This window comes from Anopheles moucheti, chromosome 2 (assembly GCF_943734755.1).
Source record: "Anopheles moucheti chromosome 2, idAnoMoucSN_F20_07, whole genome shotgun sequence".
Lineage (NCBI taxonomy): Eukaryota > Metazoa > Arthropoda > Insecta > Diptera > Culicidae > Anopheles > Anopheles moucheti.
In genome coordinates this window covers 54,876,534-54,899,987 of record NC_069140.1, presented here as the reverse complement: position 1 = coordinate 54,899,987, position 23,454 = coordinate 54,876,534, and the positions used below count along the sequence as shown (strand labels likewise).

Here is a 23,454-nt window from a genome sequence, read left to right as displayed (position 1 = left end):
TAGTCATTGTATTGGCAGAAGGAAAATGTTATGCCAATGTGTTGAGCATCGATGCACATATGCCTATTTATGAAGTTATGTTTTCTGTGACAGCTGTCAAAAAACACATATTACAAAGGAAATGTAATTGTACCGATTTAGTGCGAGTAACGGTAACTCCTAGTTACATAATGTATTCAAGCGCACATTTCAACAAAACATCTGCAGCACACTGTAGCTTGGCAAAGATTCGGCTGTCCATCCATTAGAACCAGAACAGATGAAAGTTGGGAGAATTCTATGGGAGGATGGAGAGGCGAAAGATGCTGTGGAGTGAATTGCGTACGGGGCGTTTAAAGAAGACCCAGCAACATTAGCGGCAGCCAGCATGTATGCAGGTACCTGTTGAGCAGCGATGCCCGTGTTGTTCCAACAAGGATTATAACCGTCAAACCGTGTGTGAAGCGGTGGAGGTTTGACCGGTCTGCATATTGATTGCCGAACTCGAAGAACACCCGAAAAACACGGGGCAGATGATGAGAATGCATACAGCTTCGCGCTCTAATGCCGGTTTGGGGATGAGTTGAGATAAGTGTAGCCTTTTGGTGAGTTTGGACAAGAACTGGTCCTCTGTGGCTGGGGGATGTGCGTGCATGTAACAGAGCTTTATCGTATGCGTGTGCGCGCGTGTTCTGACAGAAGCTTTGCAGAGTAAACGAGAGATGGAACGAGAGACAGAAACATAACGCGAGTCATCTTAGAAGCTGCCGGTAATAACTGGTGGGGAATAGTGACAAAGATAACAGCGACGGGATCGTCGGGAGAAATGTGTTGTTAGTTTTTCTTTGCCACTCACGCGGCAAGCATCGGTACGCCAGTGCCTATCGGTCGGAGTGATCGATTCCGCCGTGCATTTGATTGTGTCGGTAAATTTTCAAATCATAACGACGCCACCAACGATGCGATAGCGTGGCCTCTTGTACCAACCAACCAAAACTGTGCGTGTGCAGTGTACAGTGAGAGCCTTTGTGTTTCGGATTCAGCCTACTAAGTGCCATTTTTCGAGAAAAATTGTGATTATCTTTTGTGCCCCCCAGGACGGGTCTGTGTGTTTGTATCGGCGTTGTGAATGAATGATATGGTTAGACGCCACCGTGCATTTGTTTGTTGATCGGTAGTATATGTCGTGTGTTTAAGGTGAAGAAGCTGCAATTTCACGATCGTTTTTCTCCTCTATTCCAAGCAGGTAATGTGCGTAAGAAATGTAATCTGTTTACATGCTGAAGGTCGCTTCTCGATGACATTTCATTCATAACGATCTTGAAGTTCACTAAACCATAAACGACACATTTTACACCACTCGTTCACACTGATGTGCTAAAACGTGGAATGCGCTATTTGTGTATTTGCATTCTCCGTTCGCAGGGGAAGGTAATGGACGAAAAAACCTCAGAAAACCATTTATTTTTGTTCTTAAATATTTAGTACTTCACACATAGTTATTCATTTATTATAATTACGACAGATCTTCACCGCATTATCATTGCTTCAAAAATAGTTTGAACAAATATTTCATTCAGGTACAAAGAGCCGCTTCGTTTGATCGTACCTTTGAGTTAATTTACGCGAATAGTGTGTGTGTTTTTGTTTTCTTTTGTAAACAACCATCATATCGCCCAACTGAGTACATTTTACGACTCTCTGATTTATGACTATTTGAGGATAAAATTTTATTTTCTCCTCTTGAGGCAACTGATTGACTGTGTACTTTGACCAATCATTAACTGCCGCGCTCTTCAGTGGATGCTGAGACACGATCGTCATTTGCATTCAAACGTGACGAATCGAAATTGACGTATCTGTGCTACCCATTTTTTATTGATTCTCTATTGTTATCGTATTCTCAAGAAAACAGTAGCTGCTTGTTCTTGTCAACGAAAGATTTGGTTAAAAACGACTAGTAAGTCGGTAAGCCCTTGGAGACGGGCTAAAGGACGGGAGAAGGGCCACTCTCCGTGAGCCGTGCAGCTTAATTGTCAGAAATGAGGAAGTTGGCAAAATATAATCAAGCTAACACACATACGGACGCCGATCGCCGTGAAGCAATTCGCGGCCACATTTAGCGACTCACAAACGTCCAACAATCTAATAACTACATTTCACCTCACTTAGCCTGCACAAAGATCGTCCAAACAAGCCGGTGACATTCATTGACCACGGTCGAGTGATTAGCACGTGACGACCCGTTAGTTCCAGTTTTGGTCACAGCGGCCTGCGGACGGTGGCCGCCCAGCGAGATGCATTACGGCGCAGTTACCTTTTGTCTTCTCCACCGTGCGGTGAACTACCGGTGCACAAACGGGTTGTGCAAGAGGCTCAATCATCTTTTACCACGCATGGTTCACATTAGATAGGAATCTTTCCATTCCACCCGCACGCGGCTCTGTGGCCACTGTCCGGTTGGCGCGCTAGCCTCAAGCACCGGGGGCACCTGTCACAATCATCATCGAATCCAATCATCTCGCATAGGTGGCCACGCTGGTGTTGTTGCGCTGAGTGCGACACGAAGCCAGCGGAACGGTTTGGCGACGCAGGGAGTCCAGAGTCATTTGCACTCCGCTGTTTAGGCGCTAATCGGTGCATCGCGCACCATCCGGGAGTCGTAGTGAAAACACTGTGCTGAATTGTGAGCATCACGACCTACGCAATGGTTTTGCATGAATTGAAGCGCGCGTGATAGTGAACTTGAACGTGGAACTGAGCATTGTTGCTGATGGCAATGGAAGTTCTAATTTGGAACGTGTGTACTTCAGCTACGCCGGCCCATGGCGGGTTTGTGGCGAGGGCGTGCGCACGTGTAAAATGGATACACAGTATATTAATGAGGACGGTGTTTTGAAGCTGCAGAATGAGAAGAAATTTCGTTGAACTTGCACGAAATAGGAAAATACATACCATGTGCGAAACATTATGGGAAATTCGGTCGAGGTAACTCCATAGATTACCGTTATTGAGGCTATTAAAAAAACATCATTGCACTTTGCTCTATTACCGTATTACCGTACTATACTAGTGTATAGATATAACATGTGTACATAGTTTAATAAATTAGCTGAACATTACCACTTTCAATATTATAAGTAAAGTATTTTGATACTACAGTGCTTGAAATTGTTTTGGGGCATTTTTTAATGGGGGCATTTTTTTTAATTTTAATATTACACCTAATTGTTAACGTAAAATAGTTTTATGCATTCCTGTTCATAGGACTGATGAACTTTTACACTTTGTTCCAGTAAGTCATTTTCACTTATGGTTGTAATGGATACCACTATCATGTGGGTATAATTATTTCAATTCGAAAAAAAAAACTCATCCCAAGTTGTTTGCCCAAAACCTTCGGCGCAAAAACAAATATTTACATTGATCAGCTTGTTGAAATACACCTCACGGTTTACACAAGTTTGGAGAAAAAAGCATATCGGCCTGATTACAGGGTTTCGTAACAGGCCTACCTGGAGAACGCAAAGGAGTGTTCTTCCCAGCTGATTGAAAGGTTTTTCAATTCGAGACAGAAATCTTCCTACATAGTCATTTGATTTTGCAGCGAGGGCTCTATTACAGGTTATATTCAGAGTTCTACTTTATAGTCGGATCAAAAGCTATATGAAACTTAGTTGGATTTTCAGTAACGGTACAAATAAAGATTCTACAACACACACGATTCAACAGTATGTCCGATTTAGTCTCAAATCCTCTTGCCTGCAATAGCAATTTGTCCTGCAATAGCAACCATTTCTGCTTACTAGACTTATTTTACCACAGAGCCAGATCTCCTATGGGCTACCGGTGCTTGGTCCGGATGGGATTTTGGTACGGTCCATTCGTGTGAAGACCGACGTCGTTACCATCATGCCACCACGACTGATGGCATTCGATATTATTTTTTCCTATCGTATGCCCAGGTATTCTTTCTTTTCGCTGGAATTCTTCAATGTGTCCAGATTTGGATAAGCTTTTCCACAATTTCAAAAATCTAACATCTCCCTAATGCCGTCATTAATAAAATATTAATGCCTTAGATTGAGTAAGAATTCCTGACCTTGGCCATTTAAGATTGCTAGGACCCATCTCTACAATCTATATAATCCGGGCTGGGAAACAAGCCATTCTTCGTCCAGTCCTGGTTTCACTCCCGTCACCTTCACCAGATATACCTTACCTTTTTTCTTGCCACTGTGTCACGTGGTATTGTTTTCTAACGCCGATAGAAACATTTCCTATCTCCTTGTGCCTATTGTATTGTGTACGTTTTCAGACTTTCGTAATTTTATCCACCTGCACAATAGTAATTGTAAGTTTCGCGATTTTAATAATATTTTTTCCTTAACAATTCGTACATTAAACCCATGTCAACAGGATCGTTGTTTCGTAGCCTACAATGAAATATCTATCCTTGCTATCCCACTGTCATTTGATCATCTCTTGATCATTGGCATTTCTTCTTCCGTTCCTCTACTTCTGGTACTATAACCTCCGAAGTCTTGGAACTCCATTACTTCTCCTTGACTTTCCACGATTTATATTTACTCCCAGCTGGATAGTTAGTTCAGCATATGGAGGAGCGATCCGAATAACATTTGTCGTGAGGAAAAACGGTACGGGATTCCTCAAAATTAATTGCTTGAGAATTCCTTGAAATATTCTCAAGCAAAATAGCCGAATTGTGGACGTTTTAGACATGGGAGAGTAAAAGTAGTGATGGGGTTTGATTTGATTTCAATAACAAGCAGTAGAATAGTTCAATAATTAATTGCCAATTATTGCACACTGTGTTTAAATTGCTTTATTTCCAAATATTTAGAAAACATTGATGTAAGACATCATTTATTCCTAAAATATTGATAAGTTCTACTGCAGATACGATAATTAATTTCGATTTTTTTCAAATTTCAAATTATTCAATGCCGATGAAAATATTTGCTACGGTACTGATAAGAAGGAATGGGAAAACTGCTCAAAAGCTCAAAATGTTTGAAATGTTGCTATTGTTTGGCGAATGAAATCGATTTGAAAATGAGATAAATGAAATGAACTGTATAACAAACAACTTATTTCGATGTTTGTTGTCGTTTAATTCAAATAGTTTGAATGTTTCTCCAATACATTTTTTATACAAACGAGGACATTCGACATGGATAAAAAAATCCCCATATATAATGAAAACAATTTCATTCCTGTTGTGGTGTGTGTGAACTTCATTTCCTAAAATCTACATTATCTGAAAGAAATTGGAATGATGGTTCAAAACTCAAAAAATTTATCTCAAAATTAGCTTATAATTGATCCAACCATTCCATGTCCGAATAGTTCGGATGGCGTCTCCAGAAACGTTATTATAATGCAGCGTGGCATAACCGATTCGTGGTAGCGGAAATAAAAACGTCACCTTGGGAAATCATGAAATATGAGACGGGATACTTTTCAATTGTCGTAAGACAGTACGGTCGGCTGTCGTTCGCAACCGTGCCGTAACCATCCTAATCACCATTAGATCCTTCCACAATCGTTGCGTACAGAGTGGTTCCCCCTTTCCGAATCTTCCCTCGACGTCATCATTCGTTTTCTGACAGTTCTTTTCCCAACATCCTGTGCAGTGGGATGTCCCTCCAGCATCCACCCTGCGTTCCCCTGTCCCTGTCCCACCAGAAGTTCGCCAAGCGTCTTGGGCGGCATTTTACTTTAATCTCGCCAGCAGCATCCCGGTTTCCGCAGGAACCGACCCATGCCAGCAGCAGTCGGTCTTTGATCCCACCTCGCCCGTTTCGCTTTCTCGCATCCTTTTCCTTGCCCGCGTACAACCCTGCCCTACTACCGCTTGCATCGGCACGTTCCGCAGTGGCAAAAGAAAGTAATCCGCTTTTCATTTCAATCTCTACTTTCCTGTTCCGCTTTTTGGCGATGGACACCCAACCGCCGGCAAACGACCCAACCTGGACCATCGATGTAAATGCGGGTACGACAACTGACAACGCTCATCACCCGGCTTCTCCTCGACCCTCGTCCTCGACGGCATGGCTGGCATGCTTTGTTTTGGGGTACTTGCTCTCTGCCTTTTGCACGCACCCTTCAGCCACTGGTGTTGAGTAAGCTGAAATGCAAGCAACGGTCTCGGAGGGAAACGGTCAGGGACCCAACAGTAGCAGCAGCAGCACCGGCCACAATCACTGCTCCTCACCGAAACCACCGCCGCCCGGTTCTTGGGCATCGTTGAAGGCAAACGTGATAAGATGGCGCGGCTCGCGGAAACTGGTGCTCGTCATCGTCGCCATCGCACTCCTGCTCGACAATATGCTGCTGACCGTCGTTGGTAAGTGCTAAACATTGTGTCAATGGGAACAGAAACCCGAGACTAATTACATATGAACTGAACTGCACAAAGAATGACAACTCAATATTATGTGGTACATTCCACATGCAGGAAGCATGAGAGTTAAATTTTACTCTTCATAATGAGCAGTATTATTTTTCTACCACTAACACTATTTATGCTATTTTTAAAACAATAGAACAATTTTTATATATATAGTTTGAAAAATTATTTTTGGGAGACTTGATATTTGGGCTTAACTCCCAAGCACTCGCCAAAGTAATTGAAGCAATAGTGATCTATTCCCGTTAAGTTCGAATACAATAGGTGAGGTTAATTTTCAATGTACATAATAACTAAGAGCACGTCAGTGTATAACAGCCCATCCTTTCCAAATGAATCGTAAAATCAATAATGATATTCTAAGCTTAATAGCACAACGAGAATACGTCAATGTTACATTCAGCACGCAGTACGTCGTATATACCTTTCCATTAGTAGCGAAGAAAAGCTTTTGGTTAATTACACACCAGCTGCGGAAAAAAAGGAAAGGTGTAGAGTGTACAGTAAATACGCAAGGTTCCGACGATGTAAGATGATTTTCACTCCATCATCGGCACAAAAGCTTCACACCATTTTTCTTGTGCAGGAAGTACACTACGCAAAAACAGCATCTTTAGCTAATAGACTAATAAGGTAGCCATGGCAACGCCAATGAGGAACGATGAATCATAATACCCTTGCGTCGCCTACTCACCATGGTCTGTCATTGCCTCCTTGGACGATCGATGGAAAATTACAATCTTCACGATGCACGCCACTGCTGATGAATGCTATTTACATCACGACCATGACGGGTACTAGCCCACCTTCTTCAGCTGCTCGCGATATCAGTGTGAGCATCGGTTCACAGAAGTTGAACCCCGAAAGCTTAAGAAATCGTTTTCCTCCCAATGGAAGCAAAGTGAAATCATTTCCTTCGCACAGGATTACCAATTGCTCTTGGGTTGGGTTGGGTTGGCTTGGGTAGCGAATACAACAATCTTCCAATCCCCACGCTGGCACTTTGCTATTTTGTCGATTCCTTCCAATTCCACTGGCAGTAACCTCGTTCGTGGATTGCTACCCGAAATCGCCGGAAAAAGGCAACATAATAGAATGAAAATTGTTTCTTTAAAGCAGCTTCATTGCCACTTACTCGGCAGCAGATCCTAATCATTTGGCAGAGACGTGTCTATTACTTAAGCGACTGCCGCTTCTTGCTGTGCGGCTTCCAACGGGTACGGAAATGGAACGGAAAATGGTACCACCAACCGGAATTTGCTGGCAGTACCGGAAGGGAAGCGCAATCCGGGCGACGATTGTAGAAATCGTTTCGTCTTTAGTCCTTTGCCCGGTTTATGTACGATCTTTCTTTGGTAGCGTCTTTATGGCACTTTCATGCTCATCTGTTGCATTCGATTGCGTTCGTTTGGATGGAATTCGTTGGATTATGAACGCTGGAAAAAAGTCCCACAGTCACCATGTCACCATCAAGGCGTTGAACCTTTAATTTATGCTGATAAAAATGCTGTTTTATAGACAGAGAGTTGATCCTTATTTAACAGGGTGGAATTTGTATCAAAATATGTGTAAATGTAGCTTTATTTAGACTCTAGTCGTTTGAATGTCTAGCTTTTCCGTGAAACGAATTATTCTTCAGAAAAATTGTGTTCTACACCACGAATGCAGAGGAAAGGGAAAATTGCACAGAACAAATAAAGGTTGATAAATAAATACCGGGACCTTATGAGCTCTCAAGTGCTCGAACACATTACATACATTCCATACATGTCTGAACAATGCATGAAAGTCTATCAAAATGTATGACAAATGGAGAAACTGTTTCGTTCATTCAGAGAGCAAGGGCTTTCAAAAAAAAAGTGCAGTGGTAAAAGATTGAAGGACCGATTTACGCTCATAAGTACCACCAGAACCAAAAAAGGAAAGCGGTACTTTCCTTGAAAGATCCCCATACCCCATGATGTGCTGCATGCAACTTGTTGCATTGTACAGCACACGCCCGGCCACCGAGTGAAATGGAAAAAGAAAAACATAATTTCCTTTTTGTGTTCACTTTGCACAGTGCAAGTGGCGCATGGTTTCACCCGGAAAACGATGCATAATGGTGCAGCTGCGACTAGTTGCATTCATTCAATTGTGCAATTAATAAAGAGAATGGTACCGAATGCATTGCGCTACATGAGCATTCACCCACTTAATTAAGCATTTGTAACAGTTTGAAATTGCAGCTTGATAGCCTGGCGCATAAGTTAATTTAATCATGCGTTTGTTGTTGCTGTCGTTTGAGATAAATGCACTTTTCTTCAGGCTTGGAAACTGTACAATTTTACTTACAATAAAACAAAACCGCAACATATTCGACATTTATGTTATTGTTGCAATTTTCTGTACGTTTAGAGAATGTTTCGGAACCTGTGACTTGAGAAATACTCCAAATTAACAGTTAAGTATGAAAATTGGATAACAATAACTATTATTATGACATATCGCTGTGCATTTTTTTACAGCGTTGACACTAACTTTAGTTGAAACATTAGTCAAGTACTGGGCGTCTCCAGCTGCATGTGTACAGATCAAGGTCTGTGTAGGATTGGAGGTCGAGTAATACAGAGCAATTTGACAAGTAGCCAAAAGTTCGTTACACGTGATTTGACGTTTGAACGCCATTTTCCATTTAAATGTTTTGTGTGTAGTTGTGTTGATTAATCGGGCCGGTCATAGCAACAAGATTTTTATTGTTTTAGATTTGGTTGGAAATTTGTGTCGCTGTTTTTCGATTTTAGTCCGGAATTAGATCTGAAGATCTTATTGGCGATTGGTGTTAGGTATGATTGGTGTTCAAGGCAGGTGAGAAGGCAGAGAATCGGATTTTGTAAAGCGATCATTTGGCTCTTCACATGGTGAGGCTCTTCACATATGAGGAAGAGGATGAGGCTCACCATATCTCCCGGTTCACAGTACGACGTGAAAGTTTGGTACCGTGTGATCAACCCTTGGTTCAGACCACTGATAGGTGATGACCACACACCACTTTATAAAACCATCAACAGTTTGCTGTTTTAACTAAAGGCATTCACAACGAAGGAAAACTTTAACGACCAAGCTAATTGTGAAACTTCGCGATATAGTAAACAAGTAGGCTTGACGCAAGGAAAAAGTGTCGCTAATACCACGATAAGAGAGTGTGAGTGAGCATATTACACGGGCGACCAAACGTCAAATGAAATCCAAAATGGCGAACCTCTATCTTGGCTATTACTCGACCTCTATCCTACACAGACCTTCGTACAGATACTCCCTGATATCCGCTGACAGAAGGGGCAAAACGAATTCGCAAATTACATACGACTGCACGGTTTCTGTGTATATAGAGGTTCTGTTGGTCAAATGTGAATATGAACATGTTTTGGAGCTGGTTATAATTGTGTTTTTTTTTTGTTTCAAATCAATCACAAATTAAAATGTTTGGGGTTGAGTTAAGCCATTACATACGTTCTTTTTTTTTAAACCTTTGACATCAAACTTAAATTTACATTATCATTTTTAAATTTATTAAAAGAAACCCGTTGAAAATTAAGATAGCTATTGAAATAGATTATCATTTCCTTGGTCAATTTGCGTAGATTTTTTATGCGCAAATAGTGTACAAAGCACGTCTATCTGTCGTAGAGTCGTTGGCCTACCGGCTGCATTCGTCTTTTACAAAGTACAAAGCACGTGCAACATCGCGTCGAACAAATGAACATCAAAAATGTTAAAAATTTGCATTAATGGATTAACAAATTAACCCTTTGCACACAAGCAGCGCCGACACAGCGTCCAGCCGTCTCGCAGCATCAACTCAAGCGGCAGTGCTACGGCGCCAAGCCAGTTTGTAAATGTATTTTGATTTTTTCGTGTGTTTTAGTAAAGGTTCACTCAGTTTTTTTCAATTCTTTGTGTACCTTTAGTACTGTTATAGTTTGATTTTTATACCCTTTGTACAGAATTGAAACAATGAAAAGAGGAAAAAAGCCACTAAGCCTTTTGAGATTCCTGACAAAACTTGTCACATAATTGACGCAGATCTGCCGCTTGACTTTTCACCACGAAAACAATTGTCTAAACCACCTCCCCCCCCCCCCCTCGCCGTCTCCATCAGGGTCTCATCAAGGGCCATATCATACCGCCCAGGAAGGGGGGTATTACAGAGCAAAAGTCATATAAAATTTGGTTATTTGCGATTACAAAAATTACATATTGACTTATCTTTTTAATTTTCCAATGAATTTTTGTTACTTACAAAACTTACCTATAAACCTATAGCTTACCCTGAAAAATGTTCACCAAATCTGGTCGAAATCGCCTCGCTCAGGCGAAAACGCTCTCACAAAGGATCAAAGAATGTGTATTTGTTTTATTTATAATAAAATGATAATAGATTACTGTAAGAATATCTTTTTATCCAAAAATCTTAGAAAAGATTGCAGAAATAAACAAATTTAATGAAAAACAAATTTTCTGTTCTACACTTAGTAAAGCACGCCCTGTTCACATGTCCAGGTTGGATACCCTAGAATGTTTAATATGATAAGAGATAATCAATGTTCACTACTCAAAACCTATAAACATTACTTTCGAATTGTAAGAATTTAGTTTAAAACCAACCCATAGCAGCTATGCTGTGCTTATTTTTAAAGAATTTACGCGTGTTTTAAAGGGTGCAAGGGCTATTTAGCGGAATACACATCTCCGAAAAAGGTTTTAGAAACCCGCATGGCATGATACCGTGCGTGGTCCTATATCACTTTTCTCCAGCACGATAATACACCCAGATGAGGATAATGAAGAATAACCCCATTAGCGATTAATCCCCAGTTATAACGGATGTAAAGGATAGAAAAGGTAATATCGAACACTCGTAAATGTTATGGATTTAGAGGTATGCGACGCCTCACAGCAGCATAACAATCCCGTTGGCCATATAACACATTTGCTATTCGCATTGCGACCATCGATCTGCTGTACTTCGGCTCGGGAGAGTCGTATTTCAGGTGGCTGGTAGATTCATCTCCGATTGGGAAAATGAGCGTTTCTTGCCAATGTAAAAATGGGGCGGTAGGGCGGCATGCGATAAGCGCACACATCCGTCCTTCCCGAGTCTGCTTGAAACTGCCAGGTATGGCGGAACCGCTCGGAAGGGTTTCTTTTATGTGAAGGTTATTTATTTACGTTCTCAAACCACACTTCACATAAAATTCCAGTCCGTGGCGAATGAGTGGCGGAGCACCGAAACCGGTCTCGAGGATTGTACGAGGATTACATTAAACGGTATTATTGGGTGATATTATGCGGAAACCGTTGAAGTGGTGCAATGTTATCGATTGAACACTTGTAAAAGCAGGGATGCGAATGTATTACCTGTTTGTCGCTTGAAACATTGTGGTCAGTGGAACATGATGATGATGCTGGAGCAGAATTTTTACCAATTCAAACATGCTGGAATCCCACGTCCTTCTTAAAACGGTGGATCAACGAGTATAAAAGCAATCTCTGTTCTTGACACGCGGCACCTGTAACCGGTGCGAAAGTGATCGATTCGAAATATTATAACAGGTGGGCTGATAATTATTTGGCCTAACACATTTATCGTGCTAGAAGATTTTTATCCATATCATATTTCGTTTGTACCAACCTTCAAATGAATTCTGTCCAAATTTGACAGCACTCGGGCCACAACCTAATGAGCTAGAGCATTTTGTGTGACGCAACTTTTGTGCTTTGAGTAATCATGGAAAAGAAGGAATTTCGCGTGATGATAAAGTATTGGTTTTTGAAGGGGAAAAATACAGTCGAAGCTAAAAATTGGCTTGATGAAGAGTCTTTGGACACTGCTCCACCAAAACCAACCATCAAATATTGGTATGCTAAATTAAAAAGTGGTGAAATGAGCACTGAAGATGGTGAACGCAGTGGACGCCCAAAAGAGGTGGTTACTGACGAAAACATTAAAAAAAATCACAAAATTATTAAGAACACCCATAATGTGAAGCTGATCGAGAAAGCTGACACCCTAAAGATGTCTAAGGAACGTGTTGGACATATCGTTCACGAGTATTTGGGTATGAGAAAGCTCTGTGCAAAATGGCTGCCGCGCGAGCTCACATTTGAACAAAAACAACAACGAGTTGATGATTCGGAGCAGAGTTTGGAGCTGTTTGAGCGAAATAAATCCGAGTTTTTGCGTCAATATGTTACCACAGATGAGTCTTGGCTTCTCCACTTCACTCCACAGTCCAATAGACAATCATTCGAGTGGATAGGACGCGAAGAACCTGCTCCAAAGCGGGGGAAAACGCAAAAATCAGCTGGCAAGGTTATGGCGTCAGTTTTTTGGGATTTGCGAGGAGTAACCTTCATCGACTATCTTGAGAAAGAAAAGCCCATTAACAGCGACTACTATATCAAGTTATTGGAGCATTTGAAGGACGAAATCGCCAAAAAACGGCCGCATTTGAAGAAAAAAAAGTTTTGTTTCGTCAAGACAACGCACCGTGCCACAAACCAGTGAAAACAATGGCAAAAATTAATGAATTAGGCCTCGAAATGCTTCGCCACCCACCGTATTTAATAGATCTGGCTCCCAGTGACTAACTCCATTTCTCAGATCCCAAAAGGATGTCCTCTGAGAAGAAATTTTCGTCGAATTAAGAGGTGTTCGCCGAAACTGAGGCCTTTTTTGAGGCAAAGCACAAATACTACTACAAAAAGGGTATCGAAAAATTGAAAGACCGCTAAAATCGGTGTATCGCCCTTGAAGGAACGTATGTTGAATATAAAAAAATAATTTGGCCAAAAAAAAGTGTTTTACTGTCATAGGCCAAACAATTATCAGCCCACCTGTTAAATCATTCGGATGGTTTGCTCTTGTGTTTTGTGCACTTTGCCTGTCACCGACAGCATAGGCCAAGTGGTTCAATCTTTGATAGAGTATCACGTTCCATCGCTTGTGGCTGACACATTTCACATTTGATACTCATTTTTACTGATGAAACAGTCACACACAATAATTGTGCTTCGGTTTACTATAATATCTATGGAAAATAAAACTAAGTGAAAAGTAGTTTGTTCTTTTAATTTACTTAATTCGTTTAAATTCATCATTCGAGCAGTGCATAATCGTTTAAAATCAAGATGCACCGTCCTCACCGTTACAAAATGATGACCAGCAAGCACATAAAAGGGTAGCCATCGGTGCTATCGATGTTGCCAGAAGTGTAACGGGTGTATCGCTCGGTGGTTAACCACCCAACACGAGCAGAGACACGCATTACATACATTCGTACGGTCGTTCATTGTGCGCCGTTTGACGTAGCAAGACCAGACGAAAGGAACATAATTTTCCGATTAGCAGCCATTACGAATCGGTTGGCAAAAAATGACAATGAATCACGCTCACCGCCCATTTCCTTCGATTCTGCTACGATGCCCCTGCCTTGCCGGTCATCCATATTCAACAGTTGGCCGGATAGTGAAGGGAACGCTCAAACGCGTTTCCCCGTCGTTGCTCGGAAATGGCTAGAGAGAACAAAGTCAACGAGCTGGAAATTCGGTTTACTTTAGGTGGCCACAGTCACAAACGCTTCCTGGCCGTCCATCGGAACCGGTTCGGTTCTGTATCCATTAAAAATGTGTGGATCAAGCGGAGTGTGTCTTCGCGTGTGTTTCCTCCAGAACGTAATGGAGGCGCCTGGTCGTGTGGTGAAGCGGTGGCATGAGAGCGAATAAAGCGGCACTTCAAGTGAAAGGACAAAGGCAAGCCGTGAAAAATCGTTGCTCTAGTGGATTAGATCCGATAATGAGGGTGCCTTATTCCCTTTGTTTTGTTTTCCCTTTTTTTTTGGGCATCCGATGATCTCACATTAGAATTGGTGATGTGAACTGATCCCACCGCCATGAACACAGGTCGTACGGCGTTATTGGTGAACATATCACTTCGGAGGAGGAAACTCTTTCGGAACACTCACAATACTGCTGCTGTTTCTAGCATAAACAACCCTACTTTAACATCATCGTGGTTTGCGTAGCGTGCCAACACCTCACTGAGTCGAATGCAGTAGTGGAAAGGGACGAGATAAAAGGAGTGCTCAAACACCCTCCCAATCACCGACCGTTGTCTTTTTGACCAGGATTTGCTACGTGCTTCGTGAGGATCATACTGTATAGGTGCTGAGACTTTCTTACCCATGGCGAGAAGCAGCAGCAACAGACAACGCCATTAGCCGTAAGCCGTTGCGAAATGGTGCCTGCTAGTGCTGCCAAGCTCGGGCTCACATTGTTTCCCAACGTTCCGGCAATGGAAAAGCTATGTCTTTTTGGGTGCTTTATAATGTCTTAATCACCATATAACTCCTAGGAATGTGATAATATTTCGCATTGTACTTTTATCGTGCTGAAAGCATACGTATGTTTCATGCCAGCACGCCTTGCGGGCTATGCGAGACAAAGACGACCGTGCTATGACTAATCGGGGTGTATCTGTCAAAGTCACCAATGCTTTAGTACTTTTGAGCCGGGTATGAAACGAACATTGGGTGTAATGCGGGCATTATCACCTTTCTCCCATCAGTTCCCTTTGAAGCGGATGAGAACTTCTGTTCGGTGAGGCACAGACTGGCACACTCGATTCGAAACCTGGACATTGAAAGACCTTATTTATAGTCCAACTATTAACGGCATTTAATTAAAATTATTCTAGGTAAACTCTCTTTCGTTTTCGATCAACCATAGTTATCAGCACGGTTTAAAAAAAACCCATCCAAGTAAGCATATGGGTCTTTCAATTTTCACCCTACCAGCATAATTTATTTCAATTCTGTAGTTTTACTTTAATCGCTTGATAATTAATAAAATCACCAAACACGAACGAATCTCATGTTCTGTGTGAGAAAAAATAAAATTAAATATTTTAAACCTCCTTAGTACAACCATGACATGGGAGCAGCGATCATGACATGGAAAATAAAATAAAATGTTCTCGTAGCTTCATTCTTTGCGGTCATGGTGGTTCTTACTTACAACCATGATTTTCACCACGAATCATTTGCTCTTGTGCTTTACTTCTTGAACAAAGTAAATACACGTTTCGCCGTATGCCTCGTAATGCACTACTTTCCTTAGTACGGATGTTTTCTTTTATTCTCTCTCTCTCTCTCTCTCTCTCGCTCTCTTTTTTGCTCTCTCTCTCTCTCTCCCTTTATCCTTTTCTCACTCGTTTCGTCCTCACTGGGACTCTCGCTGTATCAAACATAGCGATTATTTTTTGTTTTGTGCTGTTGAAGTGTAAAAAAATGCGGTGATACTGACAAAGTCCGTCATCAGACACACTCGGCGGTGAGCTGTAAAGTAGAAGGGTAAGGGAAAAGCCATAAGCAACCCCAACCGGTCACTCGCTAGACGAAAGCCAGAAGGCCACCAGCATACTTTATGCAGGAGAAATGAGTAGCTGTCAGATGTGGTAAACGAAGTCCCGCTCCACCGTGGTTTTTGGTACGGTGAGGGAAGAAAATCATTTATAATTTACCGCACAGTCGTTAGCCAACATCATTGGTTTAATTTGGCATTGTTGGGAGAACACTTCCTGCTACTGCTGCTACTGCTGTTGACCCACCATTTGCCGTCCAGTCGTCGGTATGCAGGGTAGTGATCGCTTAGCGATGTGGGTGTTCGTAAGAAGGGGCATTTGCCTTCAGCATTGTTCACATTCCGGACGCTCCAATGTCGATTCCATTGCCCGTATTCGTAACCCATCCGTTTCCACTGCGTGAGATAATGGAGCGATTGATAAACTATTTTCCGCAGAAATTCCAACGCTCACTTTTCATATGGTTGGTATGCGCTGGAAGTTCGATTTGTCGTTAAATAGACTGTCTTCCGTGAAGTTGGTTGCAGATCCGTTCGGAAAACGTGGAAAAGGAGACGGTCATATACTGATCATCAGTGTAGAATAAATAATAGAGGTTTGTCTGCAGGTTACACTACGTGATTGAAATACTATTTAACACATATTTACACAGAAGAATGAAAAAGTGGCTTAAAAGCCAGTACAGTATAAGAACATTCAACATTACATAAACTTTACATTCGTGTAATTATAACAGGATCTTCCAAGAGGACTAGATATACAAATGTGCTCCCGTATTCAAATAGATATATTTCATATTTGATATTAGTACTAAGTTTCGCTAAGCTTTGACATTACAGCATCAAGGTAATTTTACGACTCAATCATCATTTTTTATCTTAATATGAAAATTTTATCCAAACATTAAAATTTAATATTGATTTAAAAATATTTTAAAACATTCAATCGATTCGAGACTCGATTAATATTTCATTTATATGTGGTTCATTAACTATCTAGTTAGTCTTATATTTAAACTAAACGATATCTGTGTTACACTTATAGACCTGGTGAAAATGTGTAAAACAAAACCCCTTCTGAAGAATATAGGTGATAAACTACAAAACCTTAAAACGCAACATAAATTAATCAGAAAATTAATTGATTAAAGTTAAACGAAACAGAAAATTGATGAATTTGGTTAATTTGAACCAGAAAAATATCGCCTTATACAATGTTTCCCCTTCGTAAAACTCTCCGGACTCCGGAATGATCGTTATTTTGTTATTTATGCAAAATAATAATATTTCAAAAGCACTTTCAGTTTAACAAACAATTTTACAGTAGATTCGTAACAAAACAAAAAGTGTTTTGCGAACTCTACTGCATACAATATTTTTTTCCCAGTTCGGCACGCAAAAAAAACACAATGCAACGGTTAATCAAATAGATAAATAATAGTAACAAGCGAAACTTCAGCCCTCCATCCACCGTTTGTGCTAAATTGAGGAAACATTAATGATGCACGCCCATCGGCAGCTTCTGCCGAGGATTGAAACGAAAATAGATAGCGCAGATCAACGCAAAAAGCCGAAAGGAGTGAGGATTTTGGCGCGAAACAAGCTGTTAATTTCTTGTTTATTAACGGCTAAACGAGTTAAAGGGTAATTTAATTGGCGGACTATGGAGGACGCTTTCCCCCGGCCAAACAGTACCTGCCGGCGGCAAGTGATGATAGCGATAATAACGACAAGCGCTCGTGGTTGGTAGGAAACGTGGAACGGAGGAAATTATTCTACGAAACGAACTGTAACTAATCCTTTACTGCTTCGGGCACTAGAGAACCGGTGTACCGGCGGAAACGCCCACGGATCTCGGGTTGCTTTTTACAGCATCCCGTCACCCATAGGATGGAGTTGCTTTTCCTGACTAATTACCGTGCAGACATCGATTGGCTTGGATGTACTCTCTTCAGCAGATAGCTCCAAATCCGAACGTAACACAACAGTTGCTGCAAACGTTGCCAAGGTGCACTGCACAGCACTGGCGTTGAATTTGGTTTGTGTGCGATAAATTATCGACATTTTATCAGCAAGAGGAAGACGAAACCATTTTCACACATCCTGCCTGCAAAACGATGAATTTCTTAGAACCCCCGCTAGACGCAATTGCAAATAACGTTAGAATGGGTGTCGATGGCGTCTAGAAAATGTGCAACGTTAGACGAAGCAACGTCGAAGGCAATGATGACGATCAGCGTGCCGAAGTGTGTTGAAAAGTGCCCTGAAAGCACTGCCATCATAATTGAATCATCAAAATTTATTCGATTACAAAATGGTTCGCTTTCATGTGCTGCCATCATCGTACAACGCCTTCGAGCACTTCATTTTAGTCTGATTGTCTTTGATACACCAGAGCCGCGACGCAGGTAGGGCCAGCGGATGGGCACCAATTGGCCCAATGGTTCCGGAGCCATGAAAGAAGGAAAGATTGTGGCTTCCCCCCGAATGGATAGATCAATACACTACACAAAAATCGTTCGGTAAAGATGGCACAGCAAGGATAGGGCGATATTAGATGTAATTGCGCTCCGTAATGCTTTGTACATCAAGCGGATGGTGTTCGGTCGAAGATGATGAACCTTTCAACCGATTGAAGTGTATTTTACACCGAAGGTGTCAAGCATGAAGCACCTTTTCATTGAATTCTTATACAGTGTACGTAATGATAGATTTTTGCAAAAATGGATGTGTGAGAAATCCTACTTAATGTTGTATCCGCGCACTGTATCTTTCGCAAAAAATGTTTCTATAACCGAAACCCTAAAAACGTGTCTTACAATCTCCGTGTTCTGTTTGCTACTGTTTATTCATTTGTCTTCCTTTTCATATTGTAAAATTCATTATTTATCTAGGCAAGATTATCTAGGGCAATTAGTCTTTCGTCAAGTGCGTGAAACCTTTCATGAAACCTTTCATGCACAATAATTCCAACAGGATGCTTTTGCATCGGTTTTGCATCAACTTGCTCTTGGTTGTAAAATATTTAAATTCGTTGTAAGAATTATGCATAAAAAAATGTAAAACCTCACAGATTCGTCAACATACATTAATATTCCTAAGTAACTATTTACATATAAACACACAACAAAACAAAAAAGAACATTACCGCAAGCAATAACCATACTAGGAATGGATGTAGCAAAATGGAACGAAAAATCCGTATCCGACATCGCTGGCACTATTCTCGAAACAATTAGAAGCAATAATTAAAACTCGCACTCCAGGAAGGTGGTTCGAGTTAAAGTAAAATCTCAATTAAACACACAATCAAAAACTAACAAACCAAACTCAGTTAGCTGTCTATCTTCCGCTTCCGGCTACGAACCGAACCGTGGCGAACGCAATGTTTTGTCCTTTTGCCTCACCGGTAAAAACCATCGGTAAATGGGGAAACCACCGTACATCCGGTACGGTTGGGTATCCGTGATGCAAATTCCCTGCAATGATGCGACCCCCGTAACCCGCCTTAGAAAGGGAAGGAACAGAATTGACAGTTTAATTTCAACTTTCATTTAAAACTAAGATAATTCAATTACCTCCACTACTACACGGGACGGAGGACGTGCGCTACGTAGATACGCTAGTCTCACAGCTAGCCGGTATGATCATCATCATTTTCTTCACCGAGAATGGCAAATGATACTGGCACTCCATGGCCTGGCTCCATGTGGATAGATGGGTAAGCGCACCGTTGATTTTGTTATTACGCTAAGAGAGCATCGGTGCCTGTGCCTGTAATAGATGACGCTATCGATGCAGTACTTTGTCTTGAGAGGATATGCTGTGCGGAGGTTCAACTGTGTCCGGAAAGTTTATACTTGCGACACATGGAGCAACTCAATGGCTTGTGGGCAGCTTTCGGTCCATGTGAAAATAACTGCCCCAAGGGTCGTAACACGGCTATACTTGTTGAATGCCTTACCGAAATGGTGTGTTTATGGTGACCTGCCGACAGAAGAAATAAAATCACCCTCAATCTGCACATCGTGCTATGTCACCTTAATATCACTTCGTTAAAACGAACATCAGCGGGTACGGGTATGATGTGCGCTCCCGGTCCATCCATCGATTGCAGGTATTTGCCGGTGCAGGTTTTACGATCTACGTTTCGAACCTGGCAAACTTCCCATTCCGTGCCATAACATCCATCCCCGTTGCTCTTTCTCACGCTACTCCTGCAGTGCCAATCATTCCGGAGTTTCTTTACGACATCAGACACCCGGATGCACCGCTGGCCAGCTTTCCTAAGACACCGCCGACTACACCGTGCGAGAAGGAAGTGACGACACCGTACAATGGAATCGATGTCACCACGCAAGGTTACGGTAGGTTATGGATGGCGAGCCTACTGCCACTTTTCCATTATGTGAACACGAGCAATTTTTACTTTGCTTTGGTTCGTTTTAATATGTCGCCCCGTTACAGATAATGCCAGCTGGTACGCAGAACGGGAGGAACGGCACAAGGAGCTGGTTGAGGAGACGGTCGAGGTTGGGCTTATGTTTGCGTCGAAAGCATTCGTCCAGCTGCTGGCTAATCCGATCGTTGGACCGCTAACGCACAAGTACGTACCTTCGAGTTGTTGGGAACTGCAGAACTTAGAAGCTGATGTCTTGATTCTGTTTGCCTCCTATTTGTTCTCCCTTACAGAATAGGTTACAGTATTCCAATGTTTGCCGGATTCGTCATTATGTTTATCTCTACTTTGAGTAAGTGCCATGTAGCTTAATACGAATTGCAAGCAATTAACATTTAACTTTATACATTTCACCGTTCCAATCACTTTCGCGTCAGTTTTCGCATTTGGAAGAACGTACTCCGTGCTATTCCTGGCCCGAGCATTGCAGGGTATCGGTTCGTCCTGTTCGTCGGTATCGGGCATGGGAATGCTGGCCGATCGCTACACGGACGACAAGGAGCGTGGAAACGCGATGGGCATCGCGCTCGGCGGGCTTGCGCTGGGCGTACTGATCGGGCCTCCGTTCGGTGGCATCATGTATGAGTTTGTGGGCAAATCAGCACCGTTTCTAATACTCTCCGCCCTTGCCCTTGGCGATGGGCTGCTGCAGCTGATCATGCTCCAACCGTCGGTCGTCATCGAGGAGTCGGATCCACCATCGCTGAAGGCGTTGGTTACTGATCCGTACATTATCATTGCGGCCGGTGCCATCACGTTTGCGAACATGGGTATTGCAATGCTCGAACCGTCGCTACCGATCTGGATGATGGACAACATGGGTGCGAGTCGATGGGAGCAGGGCGTCACGTTTCTGCCCGCCTCGATCAGCTACCTGATCGGTACCAATCTGTTCGGCCCGCTCGGACATCGTATTGGACGGTGGCTAGCTGCTCTGCTCGGTCTGGTTATTATCGGGTTGTGCCTGCTGTGTGTAAGTGTGGCCGGGTTCGGATGGTTAGCTGTGTTCTGTTGGCTTTTTTTTCGCTAATTCGTTTATCTTACTACTCCTGCAGATTCCAATGGCTACCTCGATCAACCATCTGATCTTGCCGAATGCTGGCCTCGGTTTCGCCATCGGCATGGTCGACTCCTGCATGATGCCCGAGCTAGGCTACCTGGTGGACATCCGACACTCGGCCGTGTATGGTAGCGTATACGCCATCGGCGATGTTGCATTCTGTTTGGGATTCGCCATCGGTCCGGCACTCAGGTACGCGAGCGTCTATTTGTGTGGAAATTAAAACTCAAGTAGCAGACACCATCCAGCTCCTTCGGCGAGATTCCTTATTTACCAAAACGCTGACCCTTTTCCCACTTTCGGTTATATTTTCGTTCTAAAGTGGCACCTTGGTAAACACCATCGGTTTCGAGTGGATGCTGGTTGGGATTTCGATCCTATGCTTCGCTTACGCACCGCTGATGACTTTCCTGCGAGCACCACCGACCAAAGAGGAAAAGAAGGTAAGCGTTAACGGTGGCATCGACAATGCTGGACTTTCGCTCGAAAGCGGACCGTGCAGTTCGTCTAGCGCACCGACAGCGAACGCGACGACTTGCAACACCAACGGAAAATCTCCCCAACCGAATGGGAAAATCAAGAACGGAAATGGTAGTGCCAATGGAGTCTCCGACACAACAGTTGTTTGCCGTGACAGTCCGAATGGGGGTGAAAATTACGTGACGAAGCTTTAAGTCTTCGTAAAGTCGTAAAAAACCATTTACGCTAGCTTTGCTCTCAGGCTCTCTCATTTTTCCTCCGTTTCTTTAAATACAGCAACACACCGTAATCTAATAAACTCGCCATCTTAAGCATACATTCAAAGCGTTACAAAAAAAAAAACATGGCGTGATTTGTGTTTTTAGTGGCGATTCAATTATTGGTTACTTTGTTTCCTGATTATCTGTACATTAGAATGCATTTGAGTATCGATTGAATTTATTGCTACAAAGTATTTTAGTTGTTAAGTTGCAACGGTGTACCCTTTTTGAAAGTGAAATAAAGATTTTGAATATTAATTTTAATTTATTCTGTTACTTTCTTTTTGTATGAATTGTGTTTTTTTTTATTTTTTCTTATATTTAGCTAATTATGGTTTGTATATTGTTTTTTTATTACTTACGCATACTTTTACTTTTCATCATTTAATTGATTTAAGCTTTTAAAGACTTGTAACATCCCTGTATGAGAGATATTCCATGGCATTGTTCCTCACTGTTCGGTGTAATGCACAGTGGGTGATTGATCGAATCTCCTCTGGATCGGTTAATCGGCATTTGCTTCATCGTCTAGTATATTGTCTCGTGAAAATAGTATATCAAATGCATTAAACAGATCTTGTTTTTGAAGATCGTTAAACACACACTCAATCAGTTTCAAAAAGAAAATATGGAAGAATATTGCATTCAAACGCCACTAACACACTGTAAAAATAACGCTTCTGCATTCCGTTTCTTTTCCAGTCACTCATCGTTGGAGAGCGCTCATCAGTCCGTTACGTGACCTACCAGAACGAGGAAGAGGACGAGTAAAGCTCTGATACCAAACAGCATTTCTAAACTTCATCAAGTTAACCAATATCCCTCGAGTCTGTACCACTTGACCACAATTCAACAATAGGACTCGCTATGAAACAATAACACAACCCAAGAGACCAGGCACATTTTAAAGACTGTTACAAACAAAAACAACGTGAAAATGCCACACAACAATCATATGTGTATAAATGCAACTTTGTTTAAGCCTAACAGCAAATGAATGATAGAAAGGAACGTGCAACTATCAGGAACAATAATTTGGCCCCAAAAGGAGAGGGAAAACAATAACCACACTTGTTATGCGAAGCACAGACACGACCATGTTCTCCTTTTGATGCAAATGACGATTGTTAGAGGTGGGGCAGAAGAATTGGCGCATTTACTTTAGCATGTGGCTATAAGAAAACAAAAGAACGATCACACAAATTTCGCCATTTACAGCATATTATGAAATATCTTGCCCGTAGTATAATTCCACTACTATGGGACACTTTCGATCGGAAGATGGAAAAGGAAACTTTAAGCTTAAACAAACTATAATTACTCCCTGCAAAATACTAAGTCAATCGGTTTCGTCCTTGATTTTGATTGGCACTATATTCGA

The 23,454-nt window shown here is 42.0% G+C and overlaps 1 protein-coding gene across 1 annotated transcript; it reads left to right on the top strand.

Annotated features, from left to right (window-relative positions):
* Positions 1-1,175: 1,175 nt before the first annotated feature.
* LOC128306702 (synaptic vesicular amine transporter-like) lies at positions 1,176-22,007 on the top strand. The gene is made up of 8 exons (XM_053044292.1): positions 1,176-1,225; positions 6,113-6,349; positions 20,038-20,181; positions 20,282-20,420; positions 20,507-20,565; positions 20,651-21,246; positions 21,329-21,525; positions 21,656-22,007. Exons 2-8 carry the CDS (start codon positions 6,136-6,138, stop codon positions 22,005-22,007), a joined length of 1,701 nt encoding a protein of 566 aa, XP_052900252.1. The 5' UTR covers positions 1,176-1,225; positions 6,113-6,135.
* Positions 22,008-23,454: the final 1,447 nt, after the last annotated feature.

Excerpts from the sequence above, each read along its gene's own strand:
- LOC128306702 (XM_053044292.1), top strand. The coding sequence starts at position 6,136 with ATGCAAGCAACGGTCTCGGAGGGAAACGGTCAGGGACCCAACAGTAGC. Across the intron at positions 20,421-20,506 it reads GTTGGACCGCTAACGCACAA|AATAGGTTACAGTATTCCAA; the intron begins GTACGTACCTTC and ends TCTCCCTTACAG. Across the intron at positions 21,247-21,328 it reads TCGGGTTGTGCCTGCTGTGT|ATTCCAATGGCTACCTCGAT; the intron begins GTAAGTGTGGCC and ends CTACTCCTGCAG.